At 55.5% G+C, this 14,866-nt stretch overlaps 1 protein-coding gene across 1 annotated transcript in view; it reads right to left on the reverse strand.

The window, feature by feature from the left end:
- Positions 1–14,866, reverse strand: part of LOC133363061 (cytosolic non-specific dipeptidase-like) — a 44,880-nt gene that overhangs the window by 5,191 nt on the left and 24,823 nt on the right. The window contains exons 4-5 of the mRNA XM_061582071.1: positions 13,349–13,511; positions 1,021–1,109 (exon numbers count right to left, since the gene is read on the reverse strand). Of these exons, the coding sequence (XP_061438055.1) occupies positions 1,021–1,109; positions 13,349–13,511 (252 nt within the window). The remainder of the gene's footprint in view (positions 1–1,020; positions 1,110–13,348; positions 13,512–14,866) is intronic.

The following is a 14,866-nucleotide window of genomic DNA, read 5'->3' on the forward strand; positions in this document are numbered from 1 at the left end:
GGGTCTCTGTGTGATGAGTCTATGGGTCTCTGTGTGATGAGTCGATGGGTCTCTGTGTGGTGAGTTTATGGGTCTCTGTGTGGCGAGTCTATGGGTCTCTGTGTGGTGAGTCTATGGGTCTCTGTGTGGCGAGTCTATGGGTCTCTGTGTGGTGAGTTTATGGGTCTCTGTGTGACGAGTCTATGGGTCTCTGTGTGGTGAGTCTCTGTGTGAGTCGATGGGTCTCTGTGTGACGAGTTGATGGGTCTCTGTGTGACGAGTCTATGGGTCTCTGTGTGGTGAGTCTCTGTGTGAGTCTATGGGTCTCTGTGTGACGAGTCTATGGGTCTCTGTGTGATGGGTCTCTGTGTGAGTCTATGGGTCTCTGTGTGGTGAGTCTCTGTGTGAGTTGATGGGTCTCTGTGTGAGTTGATGGGTCTCTGTGTGAGTCTATGGGTCTCGGTGTGAGTTGATGGGTCTCTGTGTGAGTCTATGGGTCTCTGTGTGAGTCTATGAGTCTCTGTGTGGTGAGTCTCTGTGTGAGTTGATGGATCTCTGTGTGAGTCTATGGGTCTCTGTGTGAGTCGATGGGTCTCTGTGTGAGTCTATGAGTCTCTGTGTGAGTTGATGGGTCTCTGTGTGGTGAGTCTCTGTGCTAGTTGATGGGTCTCTGTGTTGAGTCTCTGTGTGAGTTGATGGGTCTCTGTGTGAGTCTATGGGTCTCTGTGTGACGAGTCTATGGGTTTCTGTGTTGTGAGTCTCTGTGTGAGTTGATGGGTCTCTGTGTGACGAGTCTATGGGTCTCTGTGTGATGAGTCTCTGTGTGACGAGTCTATGGGTCTCTGTGTGATGAGTCTCTGTGTGGTGAGTCTATGTGTCTCTGTGTGATGAGTCTCTGTGTGACGAGTCGATGGGTATCTGTGTGCCCTTCGTAGGTGCCGCTACTCGCTAACAGCACCAGCGACGAAACTCTACACGGGGAGCGGGGGGCTGGAGATCTTTGCCTCGGTGAGCGTCGCGTGCGAGCGGGGCGTTCCGCACCTGCTTGAGGTTCTGGAAGGCTTCGATGACGTTCAGCCAACCCAGGACCGGCCCCTTGTCGTCCGTGGAGCCTCGGCCGTACAGCTTGCCTGCCCGCACGCACGCACCACACAGACAGAGGTCAACACCCCGTGTAGCCCCTTTGCAGAATGTAGGGGCAAGTGCTGCTAGCGTGCACGCATGCGCCGATTTGGCATGCGGGCTACATGGCCCAGCCATTGACACACACACTTGACACACACGCACATTGATTCACACATTGACACACACGCACATTGATTCACACATTGACACACACACACACACATTGACACACACACACACTGACACACACATTGACACACACACACACATTGACACACACACACTGACACACACATTGACACACACACACACATTGACACACACACATTGACACACACACACACACTGACACACACACACACACTGACACACACACATTGACACACACACACACACATTGACACACACACACACACACATTGACACACGAAGATCCCCCGTGTAGCCTTAACAGACTGTCGGGGCAAGTGCTGTTAGCGAGCACCTATGAAGGCCGGAACGGCACACGAGGGGGTGGGTGGCCAGCACCACGCCCGGCCACCTTTATCTCCCCAGTGGCGATGTTTACACCGGGTACTCGTCTGAGGCTGAGTCGACCTAGGGGAGGCCCAGGACCGGTTCAGATAATCGTCGCCGGTGTTGGCCGTGAGCGGGAATCGAACCCGGGTCGCCAGGTTCGTAGCGCAGCGTAGCGCTACCCGCTACACCAACGCACACACGCACGTGCACGCACACACACGCACGCATACACGCACACACACGCACACACACACACGTGCATGCATACAAGCACACACGCACTCGCACGCACACACACGCACACACACGCAACAACAACCGCCATTCACCACTAAGTGGCGGTGACATCACCACGACGCTTGTGCCAGGCTATGTGCACGATGAGGCCACGTGAAGTGTCGAACGCCCGCTGGCAGGAGGTCACGGGGCAGACCCAGCAGGTGCCACGGGTCGACTGACTGAGATGAGTGACTGATGCACCACCTTTGCCTCCTACTGTGTCAACTTGCTGTGCTTTAGCCACCCGGCGCTCCGCTCGTTGTTGTGAGCATCGCTCCTCTGCCCTCCGTTGTTGCTGGAGGGTGACTGCCTCCAACTGCCCAGTAGCGTCCTTCACGAGCCTCCTCCACAGAGGCCGATCTTGACACCGCTGGTACCAGTCATCGGCAAGTCCACTCGGCTCCACGTCCTCCTGTACCACATCACTCCATCTCTTCTCCAGCCCGTGCCGCGCCCGTTTAGCCCCCTCGATCCGTCCGAACAAAAGCTGTTTAGGCATGCGGTGGCTGGGCATGCGGGCTACATGACCCAGCCAACGCAGCCTTGCCTGCCCGGAGGAGCTCACCGATGGGACTTTGTCCAGATCTTTCAAGGATTTGTGAGCTCCTCACACATTCCAGCCTGGTTAAACCCAGGATGGATCGCAGGCAGGCCAGCTTAAATGTTTCTGGCAACCTAAAGAAACTTCAAAGACTACAAAATAATCGTCATTGCCCACACTCATCCCGGTCTCGACTCACTCGCCTGTCTCCGCGCTCTCAACTGGCTCCCCATCGCCAGCAGGGTCACGTACAAGACCGCCTGCCTCTGCCACGATGCCTTCACATCTGCCTGCCCGCCGTACCTTTCTTTATTACACTGATCCCTCGTTTATCGCGGCTAATGGGGACCGGAACCCCTCGCGATAGGTGAAAATCCGCGAAGTAGGATTGGCCCCCTAGGAATTTCCGTATATGTGTGTGTGGGTACCAGAATGTTTCTATGGGTGTGGGTCTCTGTGGGTGTGAGTCTCTGTGGGTCTCTATGGGTGTGAGTCTCTGTGGGTGTGGGTCTCTGTCGGTGTGAGTCTCTGTGGGTCTCTATTGGTGTGTCTGTGGGTCTCTGTGTGTCTCAGTGGGTGTGGGTCTCTGTGGGTCTCTATGCGTGTTTGTCTCTATGGGTGTGGGTCTCTGTGTGTCTCTGTGGGTGTGGGTCTCTATGGGTGTTGGTATCTCTGTGGGTCTCTATGGGTGTGGGTCTCTGTGGGTCTATGTGGGTGTGGGTCTCTGTGGGTGTGGGTTTCTGTGGGTCTCTATGGGTCTCTGTGGGTCTGTGGGTGTGGGTCTCTGTGGGTGTTTGTCTCTATGGGTGTGGGTCTCTATGGGTGTTTGTCTCTATGGGTGTGGGTCTCTGTGTGTCTCTTTGTGTGTGGGTCTCTGTGGGTCTCTATGGGTGTGGCTCTCTGTGGGTCTCTATGGGTGTTTGACTCTATGGGTGTGGGTCTCTGTGGGTCTCTGTGGATCTCTGTGGGTGTGAGTCTCTGTGGGTCTCTATGGGTGTCTCTGTGTGTGTGGGTCTCTGTGGGTCTCTGTGGGTGTGGGTCTCTGTGGATCTCTATGGGTGTGGGTCTCTATGGGTCTGGGTCTCTGTGGGTCTCTAGGGGTGTGGGTCTCTGTGGGTGTGGGTCTCTGTGGGTCTTTGTGGGTCTCTGTGGGTGTGGGTCTCTGTGGGTCTCTGTGGGTCTCTGTGGGTCTCTGTGGGTCTCTGTGGGTGTGGGTTTCTGTGGGTCTCTGTGGGTGTGAGTCTCTGTGGGTCTCTGTGGGTGTGGGTCTCTGTGGGTCTCTATGGGTGTAGGTCTCTGTGGGTCTCTTTGTGTGTGGGTCTCTGTGGGTCTCTATGGGTGTGGGTCTCTGTGGGTCTCTGTGGGTGTGGGTCTCTGTGGGTCTCTATGGGTGTGGGTCTCTGTGGGTCTCTGTGGGCGTGGGTCTCTGTGGGTGTGAGTCTCTGTGGGTGTGGGTCTCTATGGGAGTGGGTCTCTGTGGGTCTCTATGGGTGTGGGTCTCTGTGGGTCTCTATGGGTGTGGGTCTCTGTGGGTCTCTGTGGGTGTGGGTCTCTGTGGGTCTCTGTGGGTGTGGGTTTCTGTGGGTGTGAGTCTCTGTGGGTGTGGGTCTCTATAGGAGTGGGTCTCTGTGGGTCTCTATGGGTGTTTGTCTCTATGGGTGTGGGTCTCTGTGGGTCTCTGTGGGTGTGGGTCTCTGTGGGTCTCTGTGGGTGTGGGTCTCTGGGGGTGTGGGTCTCTATGGGTGTGGGTCTCTGTGGGTCTCTGTGGGTCTCTGTGGGTCTCGGTGAGTGTGGGTCTCTATGGATGTGGGTCTCGATGGGTGTGGATGTGGGTCTCAAAGTCTGTACAAACACGTTTAGAGTATTTTGCTGCTGCTTATCATACAAACTCCACTCACTCACCCTGTAGAACAGGGAGAGATCATACTCACGTATGTGCAGTGCCCAGATTAATAGGTGCTCGCTAACAGCAGTTGCCTCAACGGTCTGCCAAGCTTATAAGGGGGACCTTTGTCCATGGGTGGGTGAGTGAATGGATGATGGAGTGGGTGAATTATTGAGTATATGAGTGAGTGAATGAGTAGGTTACCAAGTGGGTGAGTTAACGAGTCAGTAAGCGGTTGAGTTTGTGATGGGGTGGGTGAATGTGTCAGTGAGTTGATGGGTGAGTGGGTGAGTAATAGAGTGAGTATGTGAGTGGGTGGGTGAGTGGATCAGTAAGTGGGTGAGTAATTGGATGAGTGAGTGCGTGAGCGAGTGGGTGGGTGAGTGGGTGGGTGGGTGAGTGGGTGAGTGAGTGAGTGGGTGAGAGAATGGGTGGGGGAGCGAGTGAGTGGGTGAGTGAGTGAGTAAGGAAGAAAGTCCGTGTGTTGGTTTGGTGACCTGTAGTGTGGCAAGTGGGCGGGTGAGAGTGTGAGCGGGTGGGTGGGTGAGTGAGTGGGTGGGTGGGTGGGTGAGTGAGTGAGTGAGTGGGTGGGTGAGTGGGTGGGTGAGTGGGTGGGTGGATGAGTGAGTGAGTGGGTGGGTGGGTGAGAAAGTGAGTGACAGAGTGAGTGGGTGGGTGAGAGAGTGGGTGGGTGAGAGAGTGAGTGAGTGGGTAAAAGAGAGAGTCGGTGGGTGAGTGGGTGGGCGGGTGAGTGAGTGGGTGGGTGAGTGAGTGGGTGGGTGAGAGAGTGAGTGTGTGGGTGAGAGTGTGAGTAGTTGGTTGGTGAGTGAGTCTACGGGTCTCTATGTGGTGAGTGAGTGGGTGGGTGAGTGAGTGGGTGAGAGAGTGAGTGAGTGGGTGGGTGAGTGAGAGAGTGAGTGAGTGAGTGAGAGAGTGAGTGAGTGGGTTGGTGGGTTTGGTGAGTGAGTGGGTGGGTGAGTGAGTGGGAGGGAGGGTGAGAGAGTGAGTGAGTGGGTGAGTGAGAGAGTGAGTGGGTGAGTTGGCGGGTAGGTGGGTGAGTGAGTGGGTGAGAGAGTGGGTGGGTGAGTGAGTGAGTCTACGGGTCTCTGCGTGAGTCTACGGGTCTCTGTGTGGTGAGTCTATGGGTCTCTGTGTGGTGAGTCTACGGGTCTCTGTATGGTGAGTCTACGGGTCTCTGTGTGAGTCTATGGGTCTCTGTGTGAGTCTATGGCTCTCTGTGTGGTGAGTCTACGGCTCTCTGTGTGAGTCTACGGGTCTCTGTGTGAGTCTACGGCTCTCTGTGTGAGTCTACGGGTCTCTGTGTGAGTCTACGGCTCTCTGTGTGAGTCTACGGCTCTCTGTGTGAGTCTACGGCTCTCTGTGTGAGTCTATGGGGTGTGTCACGAGTCTGACTGTCGAGCAAAACAGCTCTCGTCCGCGTGACTTCCTCGTCAGCTGCTTGTCTCCGCGCCACGGGGACGACGCGCGGGTCGGTGAATAACTTCTCCCTGTTTCTTTCGATGTAAAGCTTTCGTGACTGCAGGGATTCATCTTCTTGGTTCTTTCGGTAAAGTCACGTAGAAGGGAAGTAATAAAATAATAAAATTAAAACATAATAAAATTATTCTCACGACGTTTCGGCCACAACGCAAGCGGCCGTCCTCAGGTGAAGAATGAAACACCACCAAGCTTCCAACCCAACTTTAAATATACGCTGCAAGCTTGGCAGTGTTTCATTCTTCACCTGAGGACGGCTGCTTGCGTTGTGGCCGAAACGTCGTGAGAATTATTTTATTGTGTTTTATTTTTATTATTTTATTACTTCCCTTCTGCGTGACGACTTCACCGAAAGAACCAAGAAGATGACTTCTCCTTGTTCCGTCGCGTCGTGATCACCCTGCCGCCGCTCGCTGCTCACCAAGCAGAGAGCCTCACCTGCCAGCCGCATTGTCACCGCAGCTGTCTGTCGATGCCAAGAGACGCTCACCCCCCCCCCCCCCGCGTGCCCTCCTGATTTGCTGCTGTAGGGGATTTTTGATGTCAGCATTGTGGGGTGGGGGGATGTGGGGTTTCTGGCCGATGGCAGTTCCGCTGTGGGTGCGGGGTTTAGCTACAGGAGGAGGGAGACCGAAGGAAAGTCCGCGCAGAGCAGGCGGACCGTGCACCCAAAGCAGCCATTGCAGCTGCATGAGTCACAGTCCTAAACCTCACCCATTGACCCTCGACATCAGGAAGAGTGGGGGACGATGCCAGCCCCAGCCGTAAGCGATGATTCTCGCGTGCAACTTTCATCAGCTAGCTGAGACCATGTCACTGTAAGTTTGAATGGGGTCCTGGGTGTACACCCACCACCGGAGTGGAAGAATGGCAGGCGCATCTTACAGATGACTAGTCGATGGTCAGAGGGCAGATCAGCTCCACGGTAGGTCCTGGTGTCAAGGACATGGGCTCGCATCCGCTGGTCCGTCACTATGTAGTCCAGCAGATGTTCTTGCTTGGACCCGGCATGCATTCATGATGTTGTGTGGATGCACCGATGCCGGAACAGCGTGTTGGTAATTACAAGCCCATGGGCTGCACAAAAATCTAGCAGCCTCCTACCGTTGTTATTGAGCTGATCTGGCCCATGCCTTCTAATCACTCTGGACCAGGTGCCAGCATCATGACCAACTCGGGCATTGAAATCACCCAACAAGATGACTCTATCCCAAGGGGCCACTTTAGCCAGCACCTGTGACAGGAGGTCATAGAAGGCATCTGACCCATCGGCTTTGCCTGCATCCCTCCACGGATGTTCGTCTTCGGTGGGGGCATAAGTAACCACGACCTCCACTCCTCGCCTCCGGTTGATGGGAAGGCGAGCCCAAAGTAGCCTAGGGCTTACAGCTTCCCACACCTCACCGCCACGCTCCCACGTCCCCTTCATTCTTTTGTTCAGAAGAAGAGCCACTCCCTGTTGTTTGGCAGTCTCCTGCCCCGAGTAGAGGACTGTCCACCCCTCATGGTGGCAGGAGCCAGAGCCGGTCCACCGGACCTCCTGAATGCCACAGAGATCCAGGCGGTACCGGTCCAGCTCCCGACAGAGGAGTGGCAGCCTCTCCTCCGCAGTGAGCGTTCGAACATTCCACGTGGCCACACGAAGTGGCTTTTCGTTGTTTCTGGAGGAGCCCCGAGGGTGAAGATTCAATCTCCTGGCTCCGCCAAATGGGGTTTGGCCAGGAGACGTCATAGACGCCTGTCCCCCCGGGGCCTCCAGCACAAGCTTATTAGTTATATGTTTAAGTCGTGGTTTAGTGGTAATTTATTGAAGGTGGAGGGGTTACCAGCCCCTCGCACCCGTCCAGAGCCCCCGTTTAGCGGCTGTGGTGGTCAGAGACGCCGTGAAGGGAGAAGCCAAGAATTGGCCCTCCCCCCACGGCACTGCCTGTCACACAAACACACTCACTCACACAAACACACTCACTCACACTGTCTCACACATACTCCCACTGTCTTACACACACTCACTCACACAAACACTCACTCACACAAACACTCACTCACACAAACATACTCACTCACACTGTCTCACACATACTCCCACTGTCTTACACACATTCACTCACACAAACACTCACACACTCAAACATACTCACTCACACAAACATACTCACACACTCAAACACACTCACTCACACAAACATACTCACTCACACTGTCTCACAAATACTCCCACTGTCTTACACACACTCACTCACACAAACACTCATTCACACAAACATACTCACTCACACTGTCTCACACATACTCCCACTGTCTTACACACATTCACTCACACAAACACTCACACACTCAAACATACTCACTCACACAAACATACTCACTCACACTGTCTCACACATACTCCCACTCACTCACACAAACATACTCACTCACACAAACATACTCACTCACACAAACATACTCACTCACACTGTCTCACATACTCCCACTGTCTTACACACACTCACTCACACAAACATACTCACTCACACAAACATACTCACTCACACTGTCTCACATACTCCCACTGTCTTACACACACTCACTCACACAAACACACTCACTCACACAAACATACTCACTCACACTGTCTCACACATACTCCCACTGTCTTACACACACTCACTCACACAAACATACTCACTCACACAAACATACTCACTCACACTGTCTTACACACATTCACTCACACAAACACTCACTCACACACTCAAACATACTCACTCACACAAACATACTCACTCACACTGTCTCACAAATACTCCCACTGTCTTACACACACTCACTCACACAAACACTCATTCACACAAACATACTCACTCACACTGTCTCACACATACTCCCACTGTCTTACACACACTCACTCACACAAACACTCATTCACACAAACATACTCACTCACACTGTCTCACACATACTCCCACTGTCTTACACACACTCACTCACACAAACATACTCACTCACACAAACATACTCATTCACACAAACATACTCACTCACACAAACATACTCACTCACACTGTCTCACACATACTCCCACTGTCTTACACACACTCACTCACACAAACATACTCACTCACACAAACATACTCACTCACACAAACATACTCACTCACACTGTCTCACACATACTCCCACTGTCTTACACACACTCACTCACACAAACACTCACTCACACAAACATACTCACTCACACTGTCTCACACATACTCCCACTGTCTTACACACACTCACTCACACAAACACACTCACTCACACAAACATACTCACACAAACATACTCACTCACACTGTCTCACACATACTCCCACTGTCTTACACACACTCACTCACAGACACACTCTCTCACACTCACAAAGACAAAGATCCCCCGTGTAGCCTAAACAGACTGTAGGGGCAAGTGCTGTTAGCGAGCACCTATGAAGGCCGGCACGACACACGAGGGGGTGGGTGGCCAGCACCACGCCCGACCGCCTTTGTCTCCCCAGTGGCGATGGTTACACACCACACCAAGTACTCATTGAGGCTGAGTCGACCTAGGGGAGGCCCAAGACCGGTTCAGATAATCGTAACTCACACTCTGACAGTCTCTCACACACTGTCTCACAAACACTCACTCACACACTCACTCACACACTCACTCACACACTCACTCACGCTCACAGACACACTCACTCACACTGTCTTACACTAACACACACTCTGACACTCTCTCACACACTGTCTCACAAACACTCACTCACACACTCACTCACAGACACACTCACTCACACTCACTCACACTGTCTTACACTAACACACACTCTGACACTCTCTCACACACTGTCTCACAAACACTCACTCACACACTCACTCACTCACAGACACACTCACTCACACTCACTCACACTGTCTTACACTAACACACACTCTGACACTCTCTCACACACTGTCTCACAAACACTCACTCACACACTCACTCACTCACAGACACACTCACTCACACTCACTCACACTGTCTTACACTAACAAACACTCTGACACACTCACTCACATTTTCTTACACACACTCACAGTCTCACAAACACACTCCCACACACTCATTCACTCACTCACACACACTCACACACACTCACAATGTCTTACACTCACACACACTCATACACACTCACACAATGCCTTACACACACACACAATCTCACACAATCTCAAACAATCTCACACACTCTCTGTCGTAGGGGTCAAGGGTCAAGGTACAAACTCCATGCAGTCAGGAATCGACCCCCCACCCCCCCCCCAGTCTGCAATGGGAGTGGTGGTGTAGTCTCAGATACTCACAAAGACTCACACAGAGACTCACAGAGACTCACAGAGACTCACAAAGACTCACACAGAGACTCACAGAGACTCACAAAGACTCACACAGAGACTCACACAGAGACACACACAGACACACACAGAGACACACAAAGACTCACACAAAGACTCACAAAGACTCACAAAGACTCACACAGAGACACACACAGAGACTCACAAAGACTCACACAGAGACTCACACACAGACTCACACACAGACTCACACACAGACTCACACACAGACTCACACAGAGACTCACACAGAGACACACACAGAGACTCACACAGAGACTCACACAGACTCACACAGAGACTCACACAGAGACTCACACACAGACTCACACACAGACTCACACACAGACTCACACAGAGACTCACACAGAGACACACACAGAGACTCACACAGAGACTCACACAGAGACTCACACAGAGACACACAGAGACTCACAAAGACTCACACAGAGACTTACAGAGACTCACACAGAGACTCACAAAGACTCACACAGAGACACACACAGAGACTCACACAGAGACACACACAGAGACTCACACAGAGATTCACACAGAGACTCACAGAGACTCACAGAGACACACACAGAGACACACAAAGACTCACAAAGACTCACACAGAGACACACACAGAGACACACACAGAGACTCACAAAGACTCACACAGAGATTCACACAGAGACTCACACACAGACTCACACCGAGACTCACACAGAGACACACACAGAGACTCACACAGAGACACACAGAGACTCACTCAGAGACTCACTCAGAGACACACACAGAAACACACACAGAGACACACACAGACTCACACAGAGACTCACAAAGACTCACACAGAGACACACACAGAGACTCACACAGAGACACACACAGAGACTCACACAGAGACTCACACAGAGACTCACTCAGAGTCTCACACAGAGACTCACTCAGAGACTCACACAGAGTCACGGAGTGAGCGGGTGAGTGATTGGGTAGGTGAGCGGGTGGGTAATTGAGTGAGTGGGTGAGTGTGTGAGCGAGTGAGCGGATGAGCAAAGCTTGTTTGCGGGCGGATGAGCGAGTGGCTGGGCGAGCGAGTGGCTGGGCGAGTGAGCGAGCGGGCGGGCGATTGAGCGAGTGGGGGGTCAGCAAGCGGACGAGCGAGTGCTCCAGCGAACGAGCGGGCGAGCAAACGAGCGAGCGGGCGGACGAGCGGGCGAGCAGGCGGGCGATTGGCTGGGTGAGTGAGCGAGCGAGTGGTCGAAGGAGTGGCTGGGCGAGTGAGTGAGTGAGCAGGCGGGCGATTGGCTGGGTGAGTGAGCGAGCGAGTGGCTGGGCGAGCGGTCGAGTGAGTGGCTGGGTGAGTGAGTGAGCAAGTGGCTGAGTGAGTGAGCGAGCGGGCGGGCGAGCGAGTGGCTGGGTGAGTGAGCGAGCGAGCGAGTGGCTGGGCGAGCGGTCGAGGGAGTGGCTGGGTGAGTGAGTGGCTGGGTGAGTGAGCGAGTGGCTGGGTGAGTGAGCGAGTGAGCGAGTAGATGGGCGAGCGGTCGAGGGAGTGGCTGGGTGAGTGAGCGAGTGGCTGGGTGAGTGAGCGAGTGAGCGAGTAGATGGGCGAGCGGTCGAGCGAGTGGCTGGTGAGTGAGTGAGCGAGCGGTCGAGGGAGTGGCTGGGTGATTGAGTGAGTGGGCGGTCGAGCGAGTGGCTGGGTGAGTGAGCGAGTGGGCGGTCGAGCGAGTGGCTGGGTGAGTGAGCGAGCGAGCGAGTGGCTGGGCGAGCGGTCGAGGGAGTAGCTGGGTGAGTGAGCGAGCGAGTGGCTGGGCGAGCGGATGAGCGAGTGGCTGGGTGAGTGAGCGAGCGGTCGAGCGAGTGGCTGGGTGAGTGAGCGAGCGGTCGAGCGAGTGGCTGGGTGAGTGAGCGAGCGGTCGAGCGAGTGGCTGGGTGAGTGAGTGAGCGAGCGGTCGAGGGAGTGGATGGGTGAGTGAGCGAGCGAGCGGTCGAGGGAGTGCCTGGGTGAGTGAGCGAGTGAGCGAGCGAGCGGTCAAGGGAGTGGCTGGGTGAGTGAGCGAGTGAGTGAGCGAGCGGTCAAGGGAGTGGCTGGGTGAGTGAGTGAGTGAGCGAGCGAGTGGCTGGGTGAGTGAGTGAGCGGTCGAGGGAGTGGCTGGGTGAGTGAGCGAGCGAGTGGCTGGGCGAGCGGTCGAGGGAGTGGCTGGGTGAGTGAGTGAGTGAGCGAGCGAGCGGTCAAGGGAGTGGCTGGGTGAGTGAGCGAGCGAGCGAGTGGCTGGGTGAGTGAGTGAGCGGTCGAGGGAGTGGCTGGGTGAGTGAGCGAGCGAGCGAGTGGCTGGGTGAGTGAGTGAGCGGTCGAGGGAGTGGCTGGGTGAGTGAGCGAGTGAGCGAGTGGCTGGGCGAGCGGTCGAGGGAGTGGCTGGGTGAGTGAGTGAGCGAATGGTTGAGCGAGTGGCTGGGTGAGTGAGTGAGCGAGCGGTCGAGCGAGTGGCTGGGTGAGTGAGTGAGCGAGTGGCTGGGTGAGTGAGCGAGCGAGCGGTCGAGCGAGTGGCTGGGTGAGTGAGTAGCTGGGTGAGTGAGCGAGCGAGCGGTCGAGCGAGTGGCTGGGTGAGTGAGTAGCTGGGTGAGTGAGTGAGCGGTCGAGGGAGTGGCTGGGTGAGTGAGCGAGCGAGTGGCTGGGCGAGCGGTCGAGGGAGTGGCTGGGTGAGTGAGCGAGCGAGCGAGTGGCTGGGTGAGTGAGTGAGCGGTCGAGGGAGTGGCTGGGTGAGTGAGCGAGTGAGCGAGTGGCTGGGCGAGCGGTCGAGGGAGTGGCTGGGTGAGTGAGTGAGCGAATGGTTGAGCGAGTGGCTGGGTGAGTGAGTGAGCGAGCGGTCGAGCGAGTGGCTGGGTGAGTGAGTGAGCGAGTGGCTGGGTGAGTGAGCGAGCGGTCGAGCGAGTGGCTGGGTGAGTGAGTAGCTGGGTGAGTGAGCGAGCGAGCGGTCGAGCGAGTGGCTGGGTGAGTGAGTAGCTGGGTGAGTGAGCGAGCGAGCGGTCGAGCGAGTGGCTGGGTGAGTGAGTAGCTGGGTGAGTGAGTGAGTGAGCGAGCGAGCGAGCGAGCGGCTGGGTGAGTGAGCGAGCGAGCGGTCGAGCGAGTGGCTAGGTGAGCGAGTGAGCGGGCGATGGGTCCTCACCGTCCTTCTCGGTGAGGGTGAAGGGTTCCGTGTCCCAGCCGTCGTCGAGACGCGCCGGCTGCACGTCGAGGTGGCCGTAGATGAGCACCGTCTTGAGGGACGGGTCCGTGCCCAGCGTCGCCAGCAGGATGGGCGGCAGCGCCAGCTTGGAACCATCCGGCATCTATCGGAGCGGCACGTCACGTGTGTACGTGTGTGTGTGTACGTGTGTGAGTGTGTACGTGTGTACGTGTGTGTACGTGTGTGTATGTCACGTGTGTGAGTGTGTACGTGTGTACGTGTGTGTACGTCACGTGTGTGAGTGTGTACGTGTGTACGTGTGTGTACGTGTGTGTATGTCACGTGTGTCAGTGTGTACGTGTGTACGTGTGTGTACGTGTGTGTATGTCACGTGTGTCAGTGTGTACGTGTGTGTATGTGTGTGTACGTGTGTGTACGTGTGTGTACGTGTGTGTCAGTGCCCAGCGTCGCCAGCAGGATGGGGGGCAGTGCCAGCTGGGAGCCGTCTGGCATCTAGCAGAGCGGCACGTCACGTGTGTACGTGTGTGTACGTGTGTGTCACATGTACGTGTGTGAGTGTGTACGTGTGTCAGTGTGTGTGTGTCAGTGTGAGTGTGTCAGTGTGAGTGTGTCAGTGTGAGTGTGTCAGTGTGAGTGTGTCAGTGTGAGTGTGTCAGTGTGTACGTGTGTGTACGTGTGTCAATGTGTACGTCAGTGTGTACGTGTGTACGTGTGTACGTGTGTCAGTGTGTACGTCACGTGTGTGAGTGTGTACGTGTGTCAATGTGTACGTCAGTGTGTACGTGTGTACGTGTGTCAGTGTGTACGTCACGTGTGTGTGTGTGTACGTGTGTCAGTGTGTACGTCACGTGTGTCAGTGTGTACGTCACGTGTGTGTACGTGTGTCAGTGTGTACGTGGTGCGTGTGTACGTGTGTCAGGGTGTACGTGTGTCTGTGTGCGTGTGTCAGGGTCAGTATGTCTGTGTGTCTCTCCCCGTGTGTCTCTCCGTGTCTCCCCGTGCGTGTCTCCCCGTGTCTCCCCGTGTCTCCCCGTGTCTCCCCGTGTCTCCCCGTGTGTGTCTCCCCGTGTCTCCCCGTGTGTGTCTCCCCGTGTCTCCCCGTGTGTGTCTCCCCGTGTCTCCCCGTGTCTCCCCGTGTCTCCCCGTGCGTGTCTCCCGTGTCTCCCCGTGTCTCCCCGTGCGTGTCTCCCCGTGTCTCCCCGTGTGTGTCTCCCCATGTCTCCCCGTGTCTCCCCGTGTCTCCCCGTGTCTCCCCGTGTCTCCCCGCGTCTCCCCGTGTCTCCCCGCGTCTCCCCGCGTCTCCCCGTGTCTCCCCGTGTCTCCCGTGTCTCCCCGTGTCTCCCGTGTCTCCCGTGTCTCCCTGTCCCTCCCTGTGTCTCCCGTGTCTCTCCGTGTCTCCGTGTCTCCCGTGTCTCCCCGTGTGTCTCTCCCCGTGTCTCCCCGTTTCTCCCCGTGTCTCCCCGTGTGTCTCTCCCCGTGTGTCTCCCCGTGTCTCCC

This window comes from Lethenteron reissneri, unplaced genomic scaffold (assembly GCF_015708825.2).
Source record: "Lethenteron reissneri isolate LAM-NWPU_2019-01 unplaced genomic scaffold, ASM1570882v1 scaffold_1639, whole genome shotgun sequence".
Classification (NCBI taxonomy): Eukaryota; Metazoa; Chordata; class Hyperoartia; order Petromyzontiformes; family Petromyzontidae; genus Lethenteron; species Lethenteron reissneri.